General features: G+C 36.0%; 1 protein-coding gene across 1 annotated transcript in view; it reads left to right on the forward strand.

Moving 5' to 3' along the window:
- The window catches only part of LOC149172074 (E3 ubiquitin-protein ligase HOS1-like), a 184,813-nt gene that overhangs the window by 41,724 nt on the left and 123,330 nt on the right, over window positions 1-19,759 (forward strand). The window contains exons 2-4 of the mRNA XM_089424193.1: window positions 86-476; window positions 587-721; window positions 7,825-7,985. Of these exons, the coding sequence (XP_089280319.1) occupies window positions 86-476; window positions 587-721; window positions 7,825-7,985 (687 nt within the window). The remainder of the gene's footprint in view (window positions 1-85; window positions 477-586; window positions 722-7,824; window positions 7,986-19,759) is intronic.

The following is a 19,759-nucleotide window of genomic DNA, read 5'->3' on the forward strand; positions in this document are numbered from 1 at the left end:
CAGAGATCTGAATTATTTAGTTATTTAATCTGCCTGTATGAACTTACAATTTACTGTGTTGCAATAATGTTTGATTATCTGGCAGGATGCACTGGAGCGCTTAGCAAACATTGATCCTCTTGATCTATGCAGTGAAGCAAAAGTTGAGAAGTGCCGTGCCATAAGAGAATTGAGGAGCTGTGGGCGAGTCGTTCAGCACGTTTTGACGTCTTGTGGCCATGCGTCTTTGTGCACGGAATGTAGTCAACGGTGTGATGTATGTCCTATCTGTAGGGTACCAGTTCCAAAGCGTGATGGAGCTACACAATTACGTCTTTACAATGAATGTCTGGAAGCTGGCCTTATCTCTAGAAAAGCTGATGAAAATTTTATGGAAAGTAAAGGAGATGGCCAATGTTGGACTGAAGATGTTCAGCATCTTTATTCTTTGTTTGATGTTGCCTTGGAGAATAATTTGATATCCCTGGTTTGCCATTGTATCCTTTGTGGGGGACATGATGTCTATATTCATGTAATTAATTTTTTGTTGTTTTTATTTATAGTATTTTTAATTACCATTCGAGTTCATTCCTTATCATATTTGCAGATGTCACAGATGTTTGTATGGATGAAAGTGCTGTTTCCAGCGATGCTATTGTTGCTATGCTTCTTGATGGAGGAGTTGTAAAGGATTGGAGCAAGAGAACATTATTGAATGTCATATCTAGTCTTCCAGAACTTTGTATCCTTCTTATTTGACACATATACTGCTGTTTTGTAGCTCTGTGGTATCAAGTATTTCATTATAAATGTGTATTTATACTTCTTTAGATAGAAGTTACACAAATGTGGAGGAATTTCAACAGCCTTTGCTCAGACATTTCACCTAAATTCTTAAAGTTCCCCTCTTCTGTTCCCTGTGAACTCAACTTTATGGCTGACTCTGAAATAATAATTATAACAGCATATATTTGACTTCTTTCCAACCAAAATCACTTGGCAGCCAAAGAAAGCAAACACTGAAATGATGCACCTTCACAGCTGTAAGGGCTAAATCTCCTTCACAAATCAGATCTGGAAAAATATAACAGCACATTTGCTACAGCCCTGATCTACTCCTGTAGTTCCTTCTTAGCTTAGTTAATCACTAAAAATTTACTAATTGTTCATGAGAATTGAGAAACATAAATCTGATTTTCAGATCTGCAATGCGCAATATTTGGACAGAAAATGCACATTTCATATTACAACCAATTTTGAAAAAATTGAAATCGGCAAAAAATGGCGAGGGTTCAGAAAACATCAGTTGGGTTAAATCAGCGAAGAAATCGGCAAACATAAAAAAAAAAATACATAAGATATTCATTTTAAAAGATTTTTTAAACATATAAAGCAACAACAACATCAAGTAAACACATTGACACACATACACACACACACAGAAAGATATATAATATCTAGATATATATATATATATATTTCCCAAGGAAAAATCATAATTTTATTAATGAAAACAAAATTACATGTTGTAGATGCTTGCAAGCCTTCCATCATCCAGTCCAAGACAGATGATCATATGTTCATACAAAAAATCTCTGTTACACGGGAACTGCTCCGAAGAGTTGGGAAACCCGTTCCAATGGTTCCCGTGCTCCCGGGAGCTTTGGAACTGTATGGGAATGTTCCCTTTTCAGCGGGAGCTCCAATGGGATCTTGGGAAAGTTCCGGGAGCTTTGAAGACTGTTTTTTTTGAATTTTTGGCGTTCCTTGGGGTTGGGGAGTACAAAGCCTGTAGAGAAATATGCTGAACTGCCCACAAAACATGAGCCTAAGTTGAAACCTTCGCAGGAAGAAAGGCCGAAGACATCCTTTACATCGATATCCTTAATTGAGAAACTAGAGCAATCTCCTGATGGGTTAAGGAAGTGTGTGGCACCTCGATGTAAGGGCGATATCTGGGATGTCATGTTGATGAGTATTTCTTTTGTTGTTTATGTATATATATCACAAAAAATTGTGTGTGCATATTGAATGTGGCGGTCAATGCTTAAACATTAGAGTTTCTTTACTTTTTCTCCTAAGAATAACTAGAGAAACATATGTAAAAGTGTTCCTTTGTATTTTTAAGCCAAATTATTTCAAAGACTCGTCATGTGTCGTAATGAACTTGACATTTTAATATTTTATATATATAAAAGGGAGAGACTCAGGGAGAGAGACACCCAAAGAATATATTTATGTATGAAAGAGATTATATATTTAAATTGATTTTAATATTTTAATATTTGATTCAATATTAATTTTGATTATTATATAAATTATATAATTAAAAAAATAATTTTAATTTTTTATATTTTTAATTTTTTTATTATATAATATTACTGCTACCGATTAGTCATTTCCTGTAAATTTTGGGGAAACTTCTAACCGTTCTCGACACCTGTACCCAAGTTCCAAACGTTCCCACATTCCAGAAACTCATGCAACATAGCAAAAAATCAACTAAATAGATGAAGAGAAAGGGTTAACCTTTTCTCTGTTTCTTCTTTTCTACCTTCCGCCATTCTCCTTGAGTTGGTGTGGATGATATAATAGCTAGCTGATATTCTTCTTCTGTTCTTGTAGTTTTCTTGTTTGAGTCAAAATTATTTGAGACAAGGTGATGCTTGTATCCTCTAGAGTCCTTTGCTTCAGGTATCCTCACTAGTTGTGCTGTTGGGATCTGTAATTCTGTCGCTTCATGAGAGGCTTCCCCCTTTCTTTCTTTTTCTTGTGTATTTTGGTTATCCACATTGGAAATGGGATCCTTTTTTGCTTCATCCTCTTCTTCTACTAGAAAATTTGAGGGAAATTGCCATCATTTGGGTTGCTTTCTTGGTTTCTTCTTCCTTTGCAACTCTTTCTTGGCTTCACGACATGTATTCTGTAGATGTCTTGTTTGTCGGCATATTCAGAATTTGAAGGCTGTGTTCTCAAAATCTAGGAACTGAGTCCAACTCTGCTTGTTGTGTGACAAGTGGATGCAATCTGATAGGCCTTTACTAAGGTCCACCTCCACAGATATTTGGGCAAATGTATAGATTCGTTCTTCCATTATTTGTGTGTCTGTCTTTATGAATCGTCCTAAGAGGTTCCCAATGCCTTCTAGAGCTTGGTGATGCCAAAAATGAAGGGGGAGGTTATGTAGCCTGACCCAAACCGGCATTCTTGATACAATCATGGTGTTTGCATCAAAATCTGGGAACCATGGGGTAATGAAAAGTCCTGTCGATCCCCAAAACCATGGACCTTCCTGAAGGACAAATTCTCGATCCTCTGATGATGCAAACTTTACTATGAAGAAACCCTTGGAACAGAGGTGTATTTCACAGTTTGTTGTCCAATTTGAGAAGATCCAGTGGAAAAGGTCCATTGGTTTTGGCCAGAAACTGTTAAATTTGCAAATGATAGCTTGTGCTTCATAAGTTGTGCAGAGATTGTTTGTTTCTGGAAGATCTATAATCAATTCTGGAACATGATTCAGTTGCTCCACTATATAGGGACTGGGGATATTGTGTGTTTGTTTTGGATTTGCTGTAGCTATTGGTTTCCCTTGGAGAATGTCTTTGAAGGAGAGACCGCCATTTATATGTTCTTGATTTGGTTCTGTACCTTTGGGTAAGCTAGAGCCAACAACACCTCATGCTCCCTTTGATTTACTTGATCCAGCTGCTCTGCCTCTCAATCTCAAATTTAGGATGATGGTGGTCGCGGGAAGAATGTTGTATTCATGTAGAATCTGATCATCCTGCATAGATCTGCCACCAGAAATCAAGTTTTGTTGATGTGATGGATAGCCATATTTTGCATGATATTCTGCTTCATTTGAGAAACCTTATCAGATGCCTGCACCCAAACTAATGATGATTTACCATCATGGGCATTTATTTTTTTTGGAAAAGGTTATGTTCTTCTTGATCCAGTGAGTCTTGCATTCCGGGCTTTGGTTCAGTGCCATATGACAATTTTGTTGCCTGTAGCAAAGACTGAAACGAGGGCACAATCTTCGACTGCGAGTTCCTTGATATTAATACTTTGAGATCTATTATGTATGAGAGTAGATCCAAAGAAAATGGATCCAAAAACCTCGGTTTTGTTCCCGATCCATCTTGACTGATACTCATTGCGCATAAGATGGATATAGATCCTAGATTTGGTAGGGGAGATTCAAGATTTATTGTATACACCGCCTCGGTGATGGAGATCAATGTGCTGATTTCGGTTCATCGATTGAGTTCTTTTGGCAGATCTTTTGTGACAAGAGACAATGGCAAAGAGGGCTTCAGATCTATACCTTCCAACCTCTTATGTGAATCTAGATATGGATTGTACCTGCATACCATTGGACAGGCATTCCATCTTTCCCATAGGGCATGGGCGATTCGGGGCTTAGCATCGATAATCTGTGCACCCCCAACATTTTGTTCAGAACTCCCAGAGTGTGTTATCACCGATGCGGAGATCCACCCACATAAATCGTTGTAGGAAAGTTCGTGGGAGTGTTGTCGTGTTTTTGCTGGAGTAGATTTGACCCAAAACAATAAATAAAAAAAAGAAAGACTCCCATCTCTCTCGCAGTTGGTAGGGGATTCAGAAATGGTTTTCAAATATGATCGAAGAGAGACCCCAAAGAAGTCTATCCCGTTCGACATAGAACAATGGATCAGGAGCTTTCCTCCAACGCTGTGGTCGAGAGATGCAGCCCCAAATTCGGTCAATGAGTCGGCGATCTCCTCAACTGCAGGAAGCAGAGAAACCCTAGTGCATGCCATCGTTCATAGAAATCTCATATCTCTTCCAATATGTTTTCTGAGTTTTGTTATATATATATATATCTATATATATGCAATGGATGCCAAATAAAAATTGATCCATCGTAGTCGATGCTGAATCCTGAAGTTTGATAGTTGTCCAATCGAGGACTCAAAAATAGAGAACCGATACAAAATGACATGACATATATAAATGTATCTCATCATAATGAGTTATATGTACAATGACAACAAAAGCAAAACTAGCAGCTTGCTAATTCTCTCTCCCCCTTTTATGGGAAAAGATGATGGGCTGTTTTCTAAGCTTGTCCTTAACAACAAAAGCTCCTAGGACTTCAACAAGTGTCTGATGGTGACTGGTGGGTGTAGAACTAGGCTCATGTGTCTCTATAAAAAAGGTGGTGCTAATACTTCCACATCCTTCTCTCGCTCCTCCTCCTGCTCCTCCCACTTTTCCTCCCCCTCTTGCTCCTCTTGCTATTCTTTTTGGCCCTCCTCTAATGGTCTAGGTGCCTCCTCCTTGATAGGTTGCACAATATCCACCCTACACTTTGACAATACATCAATATTGTCTAAGGAAATGGCATCCACATTCAATGTTTTTCTGATTTGCATCATTCATAGTCGAAGGTTGTAATGACATACACCAAGCCATTGAGACATAAGAACTCCAACCTATAAGACGATCATAAAAGTTATAATGAATCTTGAGGGTCATAGTATATTAGAGGGTTATAAATTACAATAAATGTAATTGCTTTGTTCAAGTTCGAAGTTCTAAATTGTGCTCACAGCCTGAAACGCTATATGTTTGACTGAGGATTATGATGGCAAATATTTGCAAATTTGGTGCCCTCGCACCATAGTTTTTCCACCAAACATCTACAACAAATATAAAGGAAAACAACTCAATTACATTTCATTAAAATGGACAATAGAAAATAAAGAAATGATAATTAAACTTTCAAATAAAACATAAGTGAATTAAAAATTTGGAAGTTTTAAGTTTTAATGACTTATGCCCCATCAAAGTGGTCCTTCGACTAATAGCATCATCGAAGCCAAATAGTCCAATACCCTCATCCTATAAAGACAATTATGTAGCCCTTCCATCACATTGCCATCAAAATCAAAGTAGCATTTGTAGGAAAATGTGCGGTTGAGGAAAAGTGCTACTGCATGAATGGGTTGATGGAGCATCCCATCCAACGATGATCAATCAAAACCCACATCATCTGTCTATGGCCTGATACATCTAGCCTATTGCAGCCTTGTCACCATGAACCGGTCTCAAAACCTTTATTGAGGGTTCACTATTTGAGCACACTTCTTCCACTCCTTCCTAGAAATGGTTAGTGTACACCAATTTAGCATTGGATTTGTCATCATCTCTCCTGCTATATGTACATGCATGCTACTCATCACAAATAAAGATTTGCTTGAACTCGAACTGACATTGAAACAAAGACTGAAGAGTAAGGAAGTCGGTTGCAAAGATTATGATTGTAGGATGATTTAATTCCCTATTTATAGTGCATTTCTTCATGAGGCTAAGAATGAAAGCATGGTCATTTATGAATTTGGGGATGTTTCTAGCCTGATCAATCACCTCCTTGATGAAGAAAAGTTTTGCCATATCCTCAAGCATAAAATCAATAGAATTCTTAGTGAACAGAGATTGAAATTTTGAACAATGCCTATCCATAAGCATCCTACCAACAACTGCAAAATTAGCTGTATTATTAGATATGATTTGCACCACATTGGGCAAATCAATCTCCTTGAGGAACCTATCCAATAAAACGTTGCATCTTTTACATGTGTAGATGCATCCATTGATTTGATAAACATAGTACCCTTGGAACAATGTACAAGAAAATTTAGAAAGGTCTATTGTTTCTATATGTCCAACCATTAGACAAGACTGCACATCCAATGACCTCCCATGATTGCTTGATCTCCACCAATCCAAAGTTGATGTCATTTTCTATGTGAAGAATTGGCCCCCACAACTCATCATATGTAGTGCTTTTATACCCTGGGCCAACAACAACAATGGCATCACACATTGGTTGCCAAAATTGATTGTTTTTGTGATACTGAGAGGTAAGTCACACCAAAAAAGGCACTTCTTGTAACTTTGTGTGCTTCTCGCTTCTCGCTTTTTATATCACTTATTTGATGGAAAGTTGTGCTCCAGCTCCAGTTAGTAGAACAAAAAAAGATGAGGACCTCTTGGCAGGTGTAGCAATGGAGCCCTTCCCACTACCCTCAGTGGTAGGTAGCCCTGAAGCTCTAGCTGCTGGTTCAGCCAAACAAAAATTTATGAAAAACAAAAACATTAAGATAGTTGGATTTAGATACAAACATGTCAATGGAAACTTAACGCAGTTTTGGAAAATGAAGCTCACACCTTGCAAAAAATCTTGATGGTGGATTGGTATTGGCTGCTTAGATTCCTCCACAATTAACAAGGATGCCCACGAACCCTTCTCTTTCCTTCTCCAATAGCTTAGAAAAAATGAGTGAGAAAAAAGACAAATTAGGCTCTTTAATCTACCCTTCATGCTGAGGTGGTGAATTTTTTTGTTGAGCGGCAATAAATCAGAAAAAATCGTGATTATTAAGGGGTGATTTATCATTTTGCTGAAAAATCGTGGTTTTTAAAAAAAATTGCCAACTCATTGTCGATTTTTTCAACACTGATTACAACATAATGAAGAAACAAGTACATACCAAACTACTCCTAGCTGCTCCAAAGGCTCAACAACAATCTAGCATCGACACCAACAAGTTCCCCCTTGATCACCCACTTGCATTAGACAGGTATTAGGCGATTCTTGAATCTCCAAGCTTACATCACTCAAGATCGTGGCTTTCTTCACCCCTTTAGTGCATACGTCTTATTCTAGGGTTTACGTTACTCAAACACTAGGCCATCTTGTATCACACAAGTAATATGAATTACTTTCAATTCTTTCTTTGTTCGCTCATCTCTGAACAGGATAATGCCTTGACACAATTTTGGAAATAGATAATCTTGGGGTTCAGTCAGATGTATTCAGTAAGTATACAACACAACTCGATGCTATAGTCAATGTGCTAGAAGTGTTAGAAGGATCGCTTTTGGATTTACCTTCACCTCAATTGTTGGAGCTACAACATCTTTTGGAGACTGCATCCAAAGTGAAACAAGTATGCTGATTTCTTAGCCTATTATGAGATCTTCTGATTAATTCTTGAAACTTCTTTCTCTACTTTATGTATATTTTGTATCCCTTATTGTTGTTATCTTGTAATTAGAACTCTGGGCCTGCATACTTTTGTAAAATGTTTATATCAGAAGTTCTGTGGATAAAATCTTATTCTATGATTTTAGACACATCATGTGTAAGTGACCTTATTTTATTGGAAGATATTTTCCTTGTATACATTCTCTCTATTTTGTTTGTTGGAACTTCACAGTAATATAACATTTTTGGGTAGTGATTAAATTAGGAATATTGTCTAGTCTTGCTAGTGCGTCACAGTTCTATCTTTGATACAAATTTCAAGTTTCTAACGCTTCCATCAGTGTAGAGTGAAATTCGAATCATGTGTAAGTGACTATATTTTATTGGAAGATATTTTTTTCTATACATTCTTTCAATTTGGTTTGTGGAAACTTCACATTAATATAACTTTTTGTGTAGTGATTAAATCAGGAATATTGTCAAGTCTTGCTAGTGCATTGCAGGTCTACCTTTGACATAAGCACACACAGCAGAAGCATGAAAGAGAACATTTTCTCCAAAACTGTGGCTATTTTTGTATTACTTACAACTAAATATTTATTATATATATGTGCCCAGAAATTGGAGGCTGAAGATAAATATAGCTCTCCAGCTTCGTGTAGACTAGCTTAGAGTAGATTACTTTTTTATTTTTGAGAAATATGTCTTAAAGAATGGGCTGGTCTCATCCGTACCCACTATGGGGGTTTTTGAACATATGTTTCCACATTAATACAAGCCCAATCATCTTGGTGCTTACCCCTCAACCACTTAAAATAACAAACACCCAAGCTAGATGATAGACTGAAGCCTGTCTCACCAACATGTACCAGGCCTTTAGGGCAATTGTCTCACTAAATATCGAGTTTGTCCCATACACTGAAATTTCTTTGCACTATGTGAAGGATATATTGTGTATTTTTGTTGGTGTATGGTTAGGATTTCACCCCAAAAAGTTTCTGCAATTAATCCCATGTGGGCCAATGCTGTATTTCTATTGGATGTGATCAATGTCAGACTTGTGACAAACCTGAGAAGGATACAGATCCAGAATAAATCTGGATGGTTGAGAGGTTTGTGGGTTTGGGTGAGGAGGCAGATCTGGCATCGCAGATATTTGATCCTAAATGTCTTAACCACAAACTTGGGAACTTGGCAATAGGCGTTGTTAAGTGAATGTCCCATGTATATGCTGTCTACAACTTCCATAAATATTTAGTTTCAAGTTTGATCTTTATCTAAAAAGTTTGATCTTTAAGTTTGAGGGCAACTAAAAATAGACAACACATAATAGGCTAAATCTCCTCTCTAACCAGCATATGGCAGGCTTTTAAGGCAATTGTCTGACTAAATGCGTCATGTATGTAACATGCACTGAAATTTCTTTATATGTACTTGCTTTATTGTTGGTGTATGGCTTCCATCCCAAAAGCATTTGCAATGTATTCCTGTGGCTCAGTGCTGTATTCTGATTGGTTATGATCAAAGTTGGTCCTGTGATGGACCTGAAATGGATACAGATCGAGAGTGAATCTGGATGGATGCCAAGGTTGGGGGTGAGAGTGAAGAGGCAGATCTGGCATCATAGCTTTTTGATCCTAAATGTCTTAAGCGCACATTTGTGTACGTGGCAACATACATGGTTCTGTGAATCATGAATGTCTTCTGGCTGAGCTGTATTGCTTCCAAAAATGTTCATTTTGACTTTTGTTTTAGTTATGGTTATTAATGATGCAATGCGGAAAGATGCCTCAAGGATGAATGATCTATGAGTGGGCAGGTTCTTATTATCATTGCTTCTGTGTTTAGCTTCCAAAGTATGTAATGATATGCCTCCAATGGCTCCTGGCATGTTTAATAATCACACATGATATGTAATGCAAGGTGAGGAGGTTAAGGATGCATCAGATGAAAGAGAGGAATGTTATCTGGAGAAGTAGAGAACCCTAGAGAGGGGAAGGTTGTCTAAATACTATATGCTCTTACAAAAGGCCTTGATTTCTTTTAGATATGTTGCAGGCCAGTCCTTATGAAGCTTATTGGTACAGGGTGAAAAATATATTGTGATTAACCCTTGCACTTTAATAAAATCCTAGCCATTCTTACTAAAAGTTGTAGAACTTCTGTTGAAAACATTTTTTGTGTTCAAAGCAAAACAATTGCCTGCTTTCATTTGTCCTTGAGTTGTTTGTCTTATCTGCTCTTTTTTGCCCTCCACTGCAAAAGGTTTGCTTTGTATCTTGGGTGTTTTTCTCCATTGAAATGTTCCACAGTTCAGCTATTTTTAATGTCTTCTATTCTGTGATAACAAATTTCCCTGTTGTGAATTTTCACTCTTCAAGAATATAAGGCTGTAAAAGGTTGTAGAAGGGGGCTGGGCTAAAATCTAATAATTCAAGTTGCATGACATACCAAAAAGAGATACAAAATGACAACTGATGTGGACATGCCACAAGGGACACCAAATCGGGAAATGTAGTATATGATGTGTTGTATGTTGATAATTGTTTGTTCTGTCGTAAGAGCTTTCGAAAGACGAGGGGGTTGCATGCACAATATGTTTAGACAATGTACATAACCAGCAAAGAAGCACGCAAACACTGACATTCTTTATCATCAACAAACATTATCACTATCCTTTATCCTTGGACCATAACCATCTTAGTTGCATACTGTTTGAGGGCTGTGCTATCCATCCACTTACATGGGTAACCCCGGGAGGTTTTTTTTTCTCACGTTGCAGCTTCCCACCTAGAAATCCCTACCATGATCCACTATAGTCTCAGATGCCTTTCATCCACTCTTCAGTCAGTACATTTGTTGTTATAGCCTACTTATCCAATGAAGGTGGGTCATCTAATGTGAGGTACAATAACCTTTTTTGCATTCAAGTCCTTTCATTTAATGGTTACGACATTCTAGTATAAATCACAAGTTGAAATTGGACCATAGATCATTGTTGGTTGTGTACTTGTTTTATTATTTCACATTGGTGGTTACCATTTGCCCCTAGACCAATGTGACCCTCCTTTGGGCTTTTCTTTCATTGTCTAGGAGGGGCACAAATAGGAGGCTTTGATAATGGTAACGTTCCATGTTATTCATACTTAACACTTGTCATCATTCCCTTGATTTTGTTATCCCATCTTTTTATTAGTTGTTATCAACCGCTTGTATTGGTTCCTTGTTGACCTTGTCTTATGAGAAAAAAAAGGGTTGGAAATAGTTGAGGTTGGTGTAGCTGCAAGAAAAGAAAAAGCATAAGCCAAATGTTAAAATGCAAAATATTGTCAAGGGATGTAAAGCAATCAAAAGCTAGTTGTAGCTTGAGCTCTACCCTCTCTTATATAGCCCCTTGTCCTTGAAAGTATATATGCACATCATGATATCAAAGTAAAAGGAACTCTCAAAGAATTTTTCGTGCCCGATGAAGCAATAAACTTCCCATCATTAAAAGGAGATTATATCATCTTTAGTACATGATAAATCCCATGAAGCTTGTTATACAAGCTAGATTAAATGAAGAAAAGGGCAATTAAGGGGGCTTGGAAAAACAACGGTGAGGGAAGGTAGTTGAAGCTCCTAAATCGCTCTCTGTACGAAGGTGCTCATGGACATTGGTTTTCCATAACCTATTGTTGATCACTCCGCGTCAACTACTCTATAAGGCTATAACAATACACCCCCTTTTTTGCAAACGAGTTTTCATCATTCATATCATTCAGGATTCATTATCAGTGTTCAGTTTGTTAAAGTTGTAAACCCATTCTGCATGTTTATAATCTAAATGATCCTAGTAAGACCGTCTGTGTATGTAATAACTTAGGTAAGTCTACTTTTTGGGTGACGATTTCTATCCTAGGAGGTTTTTCATCTTACCGATTCATGTATGTTTCTAAACATGGATGATTGACAGAGTTTTTCTCTCCAACCTTACTCGAAAGCTAGGGTGGATTTTGTCGTCAAGATCTTAGGTATTTTAGTGTTGTAGTTGACTCTTCTGTAAAGTGATTTGGGAATAATTTTAGCTAATTGGCTCTATTATTATATTACAAATCATTAGGTCTACTAGATCATATTTGAGTCGCAGAATTGGGTAAATCATTGAGGGTCTATAATGAATGAGTGTTCTTCCTTCATGTATTCAATTGTAATATCTTGATGTAAAAAAATATTTTAGTGCATGGTCTCTCATATTTAGACACCATGGCTAAAATATTTGAGAGTTGGAAAAATTATTAATCCCCTCATGAGTCAATTAATTAATTTTTCTAGAAAAATTAATTAAAATCCTAAGTTAGAAATTTAATTAATTTTGTGTTTGAGGAAAAATTAATTCTCCAAATTACAAAATTCGTGGGTTTCAGAGAAATTAATTTTTGGATGTCCCTGACCATAGGAATATTGAAATTTCAAGAGATTTTGGACCCTTGGGCCTTGATAGTTATGTCAAAGTCAATTTTTTGAGGAAATCAACTCAAAATAATTAATTTTAAGTTTGATTAAAATTGAACTAAATGAAAAATTCGATTTTTTTCAAAAAAAAATATTTTTGATGGAGTAGATTAAAAGATACTAAATATTTTTTTAACAGTGGAGATTACTTTGACGGGGATCAAGCCAACTAATTGTCGGAGAATTAATCTATAAATTAGAGGTCAGTTGTCATTCAAATCATCCAATCTTTCAGATCATGTACTAGCTCTCAAAGCTTTCTTGTAATATTTCTAGAATAATATAACGCAAAAGTCTTTTGGGTTTTCATTGATGGTGGTGTTCCTCTTTTGCGTTTTATGGTAATATTGTTTTTAATGTTCTGTTGAATAATTTATTACACAGGGATTTTGCTTAGTTTATTGGATCTAAGGTAGCAATTTTAATTTGATTGAATTAACGGGTATATTTAATTCTTGAAGATTATATTGTTATTTTATATCTCTATCGATTTGACAATTTGATCAAGTGTTTGCAGAAATCATTCATACTTAAAATTTGGGTGTTTGGGAAAGTCCACGATTTGACTAGCCGACTCCTAAGGCATAAGATTTAAAGAGCCTGCTTGATTGAAACCCCAAAATTTATCTAACGAAGCTTCTTTTGCACAGTTTTCTTGTCTAGTACCTCTTTTAAAATTATTTATCTCTTAAAAATTGTGTTAAATAGATAGATTTGGCTAGAAACAACCTTAGATCTACAAATTTGGGAGCGGAGTTGGACTCATACTTTTCAGATCTGATAGATCTGTAAATTATTTGTATAGATTTTTAACTTGTGTAGATCTGAAGATTTGTGATATAATTGACGCGAACAAAGTTCATTCTTTAGATTAATTACTCTAGAAGACTTGGAGTATAAAGATATCCATGAGGATACAAATATTATATATTAAATGTGTGAATAAGAATGAATTTACAATGGGAGTGAGAGGCTTGCTTATATACTAAGCAGATGTCTCTTCATGGAGAGTCATGTCTCATTTAGACATGCCTCTTTAACCTAATTACTTATTAACTATTAATTATTTATGATTGTTGTCATTTACATTATTTCCTATATATTTATTCATAACATTGCCTTCCTCAAAATGCTTTGTCCTCAAAGCTTGTTAATGAAAAAGGCTTGATCTCTTTTTCGACGTCGAATGTCTTTTTGTCTCGAAACTGTCATCTTTGTCGATACATGTTGATATGATCTTCTAAGTGACAAACAAAACTGTCGCACTGAGAAAGGATCAGACCATCCTAGATTAATCTTCTGTGTAGTATTCTGATCACTAGAATTTTGTAATGACTTGTCATCATAGGACTAGATTCATGTTACGTCATTATTGTCTGGAACATCAATTTGTTGTTACTGGTTTGAATGGTCCCAATACGTAGCATGGTTGAGTTGTCTACTCTCATGATTCAGATGTCGATATGGAAATTTTTGGTTTGACATTCCCTTATTAAGTGTGGGTATTTTTTGATTTACTTCAGGTGACGATGTTATTGAGTTGGTTACAGAATCTTCACTTGGGATGTTTATCATCTGAACTGCAATATCTAAGCGTGTTGTTTCTTCAACAGACTTGTCTTCTCGAGTTGTCATATTCATTGGATCGGTATTTGTTCCCTTATCTTCAACTTGGATTGTTAAGGCTGGAGATTTCGATACTTCTTCTTGAGTGAATTGTTCTAACTTGTCTTTTAATGCTTTCTTATCATCCTTAAGTTTTTTAATTTGAGTGAGTAGACTTTGATTATGGTTTCTCAGACATAAAGGTTTTTTGATTTCTGATTCATCAAATTTCTTTTCAGTGTTTTGACTTTTCAGTTTTTCATTTTTTAGATCTCTGATTTGTTCTAATAATTTTTTATTAAGGTTCTTTAAACGTAAAATTTCCTCTTGTTCTCATAAGAGCTTCTTGTGTTCTTTCTTTGTGACCTTAGTCTTTTTCACTTGTGCAAGTTTTTTTTAGATGTGGTCCTTGAGGCGAGAATTTTTTTCATCCTTTTCCATTATTTTTTTGTAATGCATATCCGCAAAGTCTTCATATTCTTGTTGTAATGCTTTTTTGTTTTGCTGAAGTTTGGTTATTTTGCCTTTTTCTTGATCTCTCAATTGCACTTTCTTTGTACACTAGATTACATCATTCTGTGGGAGTGTTGATGGACGTTCAACTTGCAATTGAGATTCCATTTTATTCCTCTCTTCATTAAAATCAACATGTTGTCGCTTAAGTATTGTCATTAATTGTTCTATATCGCTTGCGATTGATTGTTTTTGTGCATCACTCAGAGATTCGACAAAGGTAAAAGTTTTGTAACATTTTCTGCAACCGATGTTTTGATTTTTAAATGACTCTTGACAATTAGGATATCCTTCTGAACAAAAATGACATATTGCAAAGAAACCACTATTCTTTGTGGACGACATTTCTTTATTTCACTTATTTTATTGTTATTCCTTTTTTCTCTAGTTTATTTTTTATTTATTTTTTAAATATAAATTTTGTTTTTTATGTTTTTGTTTTCTAAATAATTCCTTTTTTCCTTAAATAACCTTTTCACTTTCAATTTTTAATTATCTGCTTTGGTTCTTGTGTAATATATATTGTATAATCATCCACTGATTCCACTTGCAAACTAATAATGAAAAGTCACCACTATTGGGATTTGATGATAACCCACGACTATTTCGAAATTGGTGTGACTTTCTACTGTAAGGTAGAAGTTGGAATGGCACAACTGCATAAAGCGATGACAACTGCAACGTACAGAATGACTTAGGCTGGATGCAGCGAGGCTGTAATGGTGATGGTAGATAGTAGCAAGAGGCAAAAGAAATTGGTAGTGATGGTTCTTATAGTCAGAACATCGATGTGTGTTGGCAAGTGTGGTGGTAGATAAGGCAGTTGGGCAGATTTGGTAGCAGGTGAAAACGCGACTGCGATTGTGCATAGAGGTTGCGGTGGAAAAGGGTGATGGTTGCACTTTACTTTTTTGTTGAAACATCCAGTGGTGTTGAAGGGGGGTAGGGTGAGCCGATGACAGTACGACAAAGAAGGGATGACGATGGTCGCAATCAGACGATAGTTGTTGCGGACGGTCGTGAACACAGGTGTATGCAGAACGTGCTACGATGTTGTTGTCGTTGGTACAGGTCCTCAACGCTCGAGCTGGACGGTGGATGAGAGAAAGGCAATGTTGGGTTATGGTCGTTGTGGATGAGGAGTTGAAGGGTAGTGAGGGGCAATGGCCACAACGGTGGTTTACAAGTTATAGTGACAACGTCCTTTGCAGGGTCGGGCGATGGCTATGCTTGTTGCAGCAACAGTGTGGACAAAGATTGGTTTGTAGCGATGACGACTGCAGATAGCCGTAGGGTTGATCGATGTGTTTTTTTTCTTTTTTATAACAATTTTTTAATAACTCCCCTTTTATTGCAATTTTTTAATAATAATTTTAATTTTTAATTAATTAATTATTATTTATTTTTTAACACTTTTTTTAATATATTTTTTTCCAATTTTATTATTATTATTATTTTTTTTCAACTTTTTTTTCCTATATATATTTTTAATAATTCTTCTTGAGTTGGAAGTGGCCAAAGACCTAACGACAAGATTGAGAAACTCCCAAACTTTTATAGTGAAATGCTCAAATCTCGACGACAACGATGTTGACGAAGTTTTGATGGCCAAAGGCCGGGATCAACCAACGTGGCTCTGATACCAAATGAAGCGAACAAAATTCCTTCTTCAGATTAATTACTCCAGAAGACTTGAAATATAAAGATATCCATGAGGATACAAATAATATATTTTAAATTTGTGAATAAGAATGATTTTACAATGAGAGTGAGAGGATTGCTTATATACTAAGCAAGTGTCTCTTCATGGAGAGTCATGTCTCATTTAGACATGCCTCTTCAACCTAATTACTATTTAATTAATAATTATTTATGATTATTATCATTTACATTATTTCTTATATATTTATTCATAACAATAATTTTGAATTTTAACACTTGGGTATTTGGGATGTTCTCTATTTTTGTTGATATTGGGTCTTTGGTTTTTCTCTTTTTACTTGTGCAGGAATAGATCTGAGAAATCAGCGAGGAGATCTTTAGATATGAGCTAGATCTAGATCCCGAAGGGCAATATCTGGGCTCAGAAATTTGTTTGAAGGGTTATAAGCGACAAGATCAATCATTTAAAGCCTCAGATCCAAATCTTTTTCTCTTAAAAATTGCATGTGATTGAAGACTGAATACATCAGTTCATAAATAAAATCTTGGGCAATTTTTTTTTTTTGATAAATTAAAATTAAAATCTTTTTTTTTTTAAGGTCTAAGGGCCTAGCACCTGGCTGCCCAATGCTGCCTCTTTGCAGCCCTGACATAGCCCTGTCCTTGCTATGTTATCCCTGCCTCTCCCTCCTCTCTTCAGCACGGCCCTTCCTTTTGGCCTGCGGCCCTTCCTTTGCCTATGCCACTGCTCCCTTTCCTCCCTTGTCTCTCCGTGGCAGCTTCCTTCCTTGCTGCCGCTGCCCTATTCAAACCCTCTCACAGCTTGACGCTGCCTCTTCTATCTGCTTATTCCGCTGTCTTCATTTGCTGCCTGTAGCCTTCCATCATAGCAACAGTCTGTAAAGCTTGGCCCTATTTCCCTAACGCAGTCCTCAGATCTGCCTTCTGAGCCTCAACACAGGCCTATTTCATCCTCTTCTCACTGCTGTTCGGAGTACTTTGGAGTTAAATTCAATCACTGTGGAAGAGAAAATAATTTCTGGGTTGATATATCATCAATTTTTTGCAGAGGAGTGTGAACAAAACTTGTGTTTCAGGCGATACATCATTTGGGCAAGTAGCTTCAAGGCCTAGGGCCTCAGGTTTTGCCTCTAACCCTTGTTTATTTACTGCCTAATACATCAAGCCAATTATCTTATAACCAGTATTGATAATATCGATACTTGAAAATAATGCGATATTTTCAGCAAAACGATATATCGCCGAGTAAATATCACGATATTATCCATTTTGAAAATATTGCAATATTTTGAAAATATCACAATATTTTCAAAATATCGGCAAAATATCGTGTTATTTTGAAAATGTCGGCTAAATACTGCCATATTTTGAAAATATCGGCTATGTTTAAAAATCTGAAAAGATTAATTTTTTATGTTTGCCGATATTGCCGATAAGATGTTTTCAGGACCCTCTCCGATATTTTGCCGATACCAATATTTTCATCACTGCTTATAACAGTGACATTGAAAACACATTTCATAAAAGTTAATTGGCGTAAATAAATATAAGTTACAGTGACTGTAATACATCGCCCAAAATCTGAACATAACACTGAAGTTGCATCTTCTTGGGTATGTTGAAAAGGCTAAATAGCTCAGCACTGTTTTGACATTTTTTGCTTGTTGATATAGAAATTGGTTGACATCTTTAACTTACTGAGAATTTTCTGTTTTCCTAATAGTAATCTCTGAAATACTACATTGCAGATCTTAATCTCATTTAATAGTCATAATAACCAGTGCATAATACTCAAATTTGACTCGTGACAATTGTAAAATTACTCACAAGAATTGGCTTATGATCTTATGTGATTTAAGGACTGATTTGGATGACTGGTATCATTGTTTTAGAGGTCTGATATAAAATTGCGAAGGTCTGATATAGAGTTACGGTGGAAAAATCCATCACAGCAGTGACCAAGGATTAATGAAGCATATTGGGAAATCATTTTTATCTATTTATCTAGCATCTTTCATAAACTTTGAGGACTGATACATTGTTATTTCTGAGTTAAATAAGGTTTGGTATAAGCATTGAAAAATATGTAAATGGTATAAAACAATTGGCATTCATCTCACCTCATTAGGCATTCATTCCTTTGCATCTATTCCTCCTTGGGTAAATGTTATCTAGCTACTGTCAGCATTCCTCTCTTCACTGCCTCACAACATCTGTTTGCATTGACATTTTGGGTGCTCTCATTTAATCAGGATAAAAAAGGCAGGTTTAGGACTGTCTTGGCATCCTTTGGTATCATAAGTTACATAGAGGCTCTTGATAATTGGTTGATGTTCTATCGTTGAATAAGAGGAATATTAATATTTTTGTGAAAGCACATTCACCTTATGATTTGATTGCATAAGTAAATATATTCGATATTGGTATCTATTGTTTACCCGTACGTTGGTGAATAGTGCTCTTATCATTGTCATTACTAATATCTATTGGTGAATGATAATCTACATTGGCATTAAGATTTTCTGAGTTTTGAAATTGGATTACATTCAAATATGCTAAGCTGCCTAAAGGAACATTTATTGCACCATTCCATAAGCAATTTAATTGTTGATGCTTAATTTTCTGAAGCAGTGTTGTTCCTTGGTTTATGTGCAGAAGTCTAGTTTCAATTAGATCTAGATCTAATTGAATATTTGGGCTATCTAAACATCTCTTATGTAATTAGTTTTCTCGAACTTCAAGTATTTATCATCAACATTATACATTGTGATTCCTGTCGTGGATCGGTAGTAAGATTTTATATGTCATCTTGTTAAAAATGAGCATTTATAAATCACAAATCTAAGTACTCTAAAGCGTTATCCTCTCATTCATCTTGCATTTACATCCTAAGCTAGTTGATCATTCATCAAGCAATATTTGTTATCTTGTAACTTGATAAACCTTTCATCCTGCAAGTTCAATCCTCTGGGCATCGTGATTAATGGCATTGGTCTCACAACTTTAATTGAAATTATCTAATCTAATTGAATATCCTAAAAGCATTGCTCAATCAACCTCGCTTGCATCTAATTTAAGCCAAGTTAATAAGATAATTCTTAGTGCATCTCCTAGAACTTGTTGGCTCCCAACAAGTTTCCTTCATCATCCATCTTTCACCCCCTAGGGACTACCCCGTTTAGCTTTCTAGGAGATAGCTAGATCAGAGTGGACAATGATTAGAGTGACATCCCTTGCCTGAGCTTTGTGGCCCTTGGTGTACACTTTGGGCGACAACACTTAGTATAAGTCAATGACAGCTTTTATGAAATAAACGTCAAGCCATAGCACATATCACTTGCATCTGTTATTTGAAAAGATTGGCTTAGGAATTGTTCCTACATTTAGGGTTGGAAGCACTTAATAGGGTCACGTGATAACCCTCCTATACGTAAGTATGAT

This window comes from Pinus tabuliformis, chromosome 4_2, assembly GCF_031772625.1.
Source record: "Pinus tabuliformis cultivar Carrire ecotype Pingquan chromosome 4_2, CPIR1, whole genome shotgun sequence".
In the NCBI taxonomy this organism is placed as follows: Eukaryota; Viridiplantae; Streptophyta; class Pinopsida; order Pinales; family Pinaceae; genus Pinus; species Pinus tabuliformis.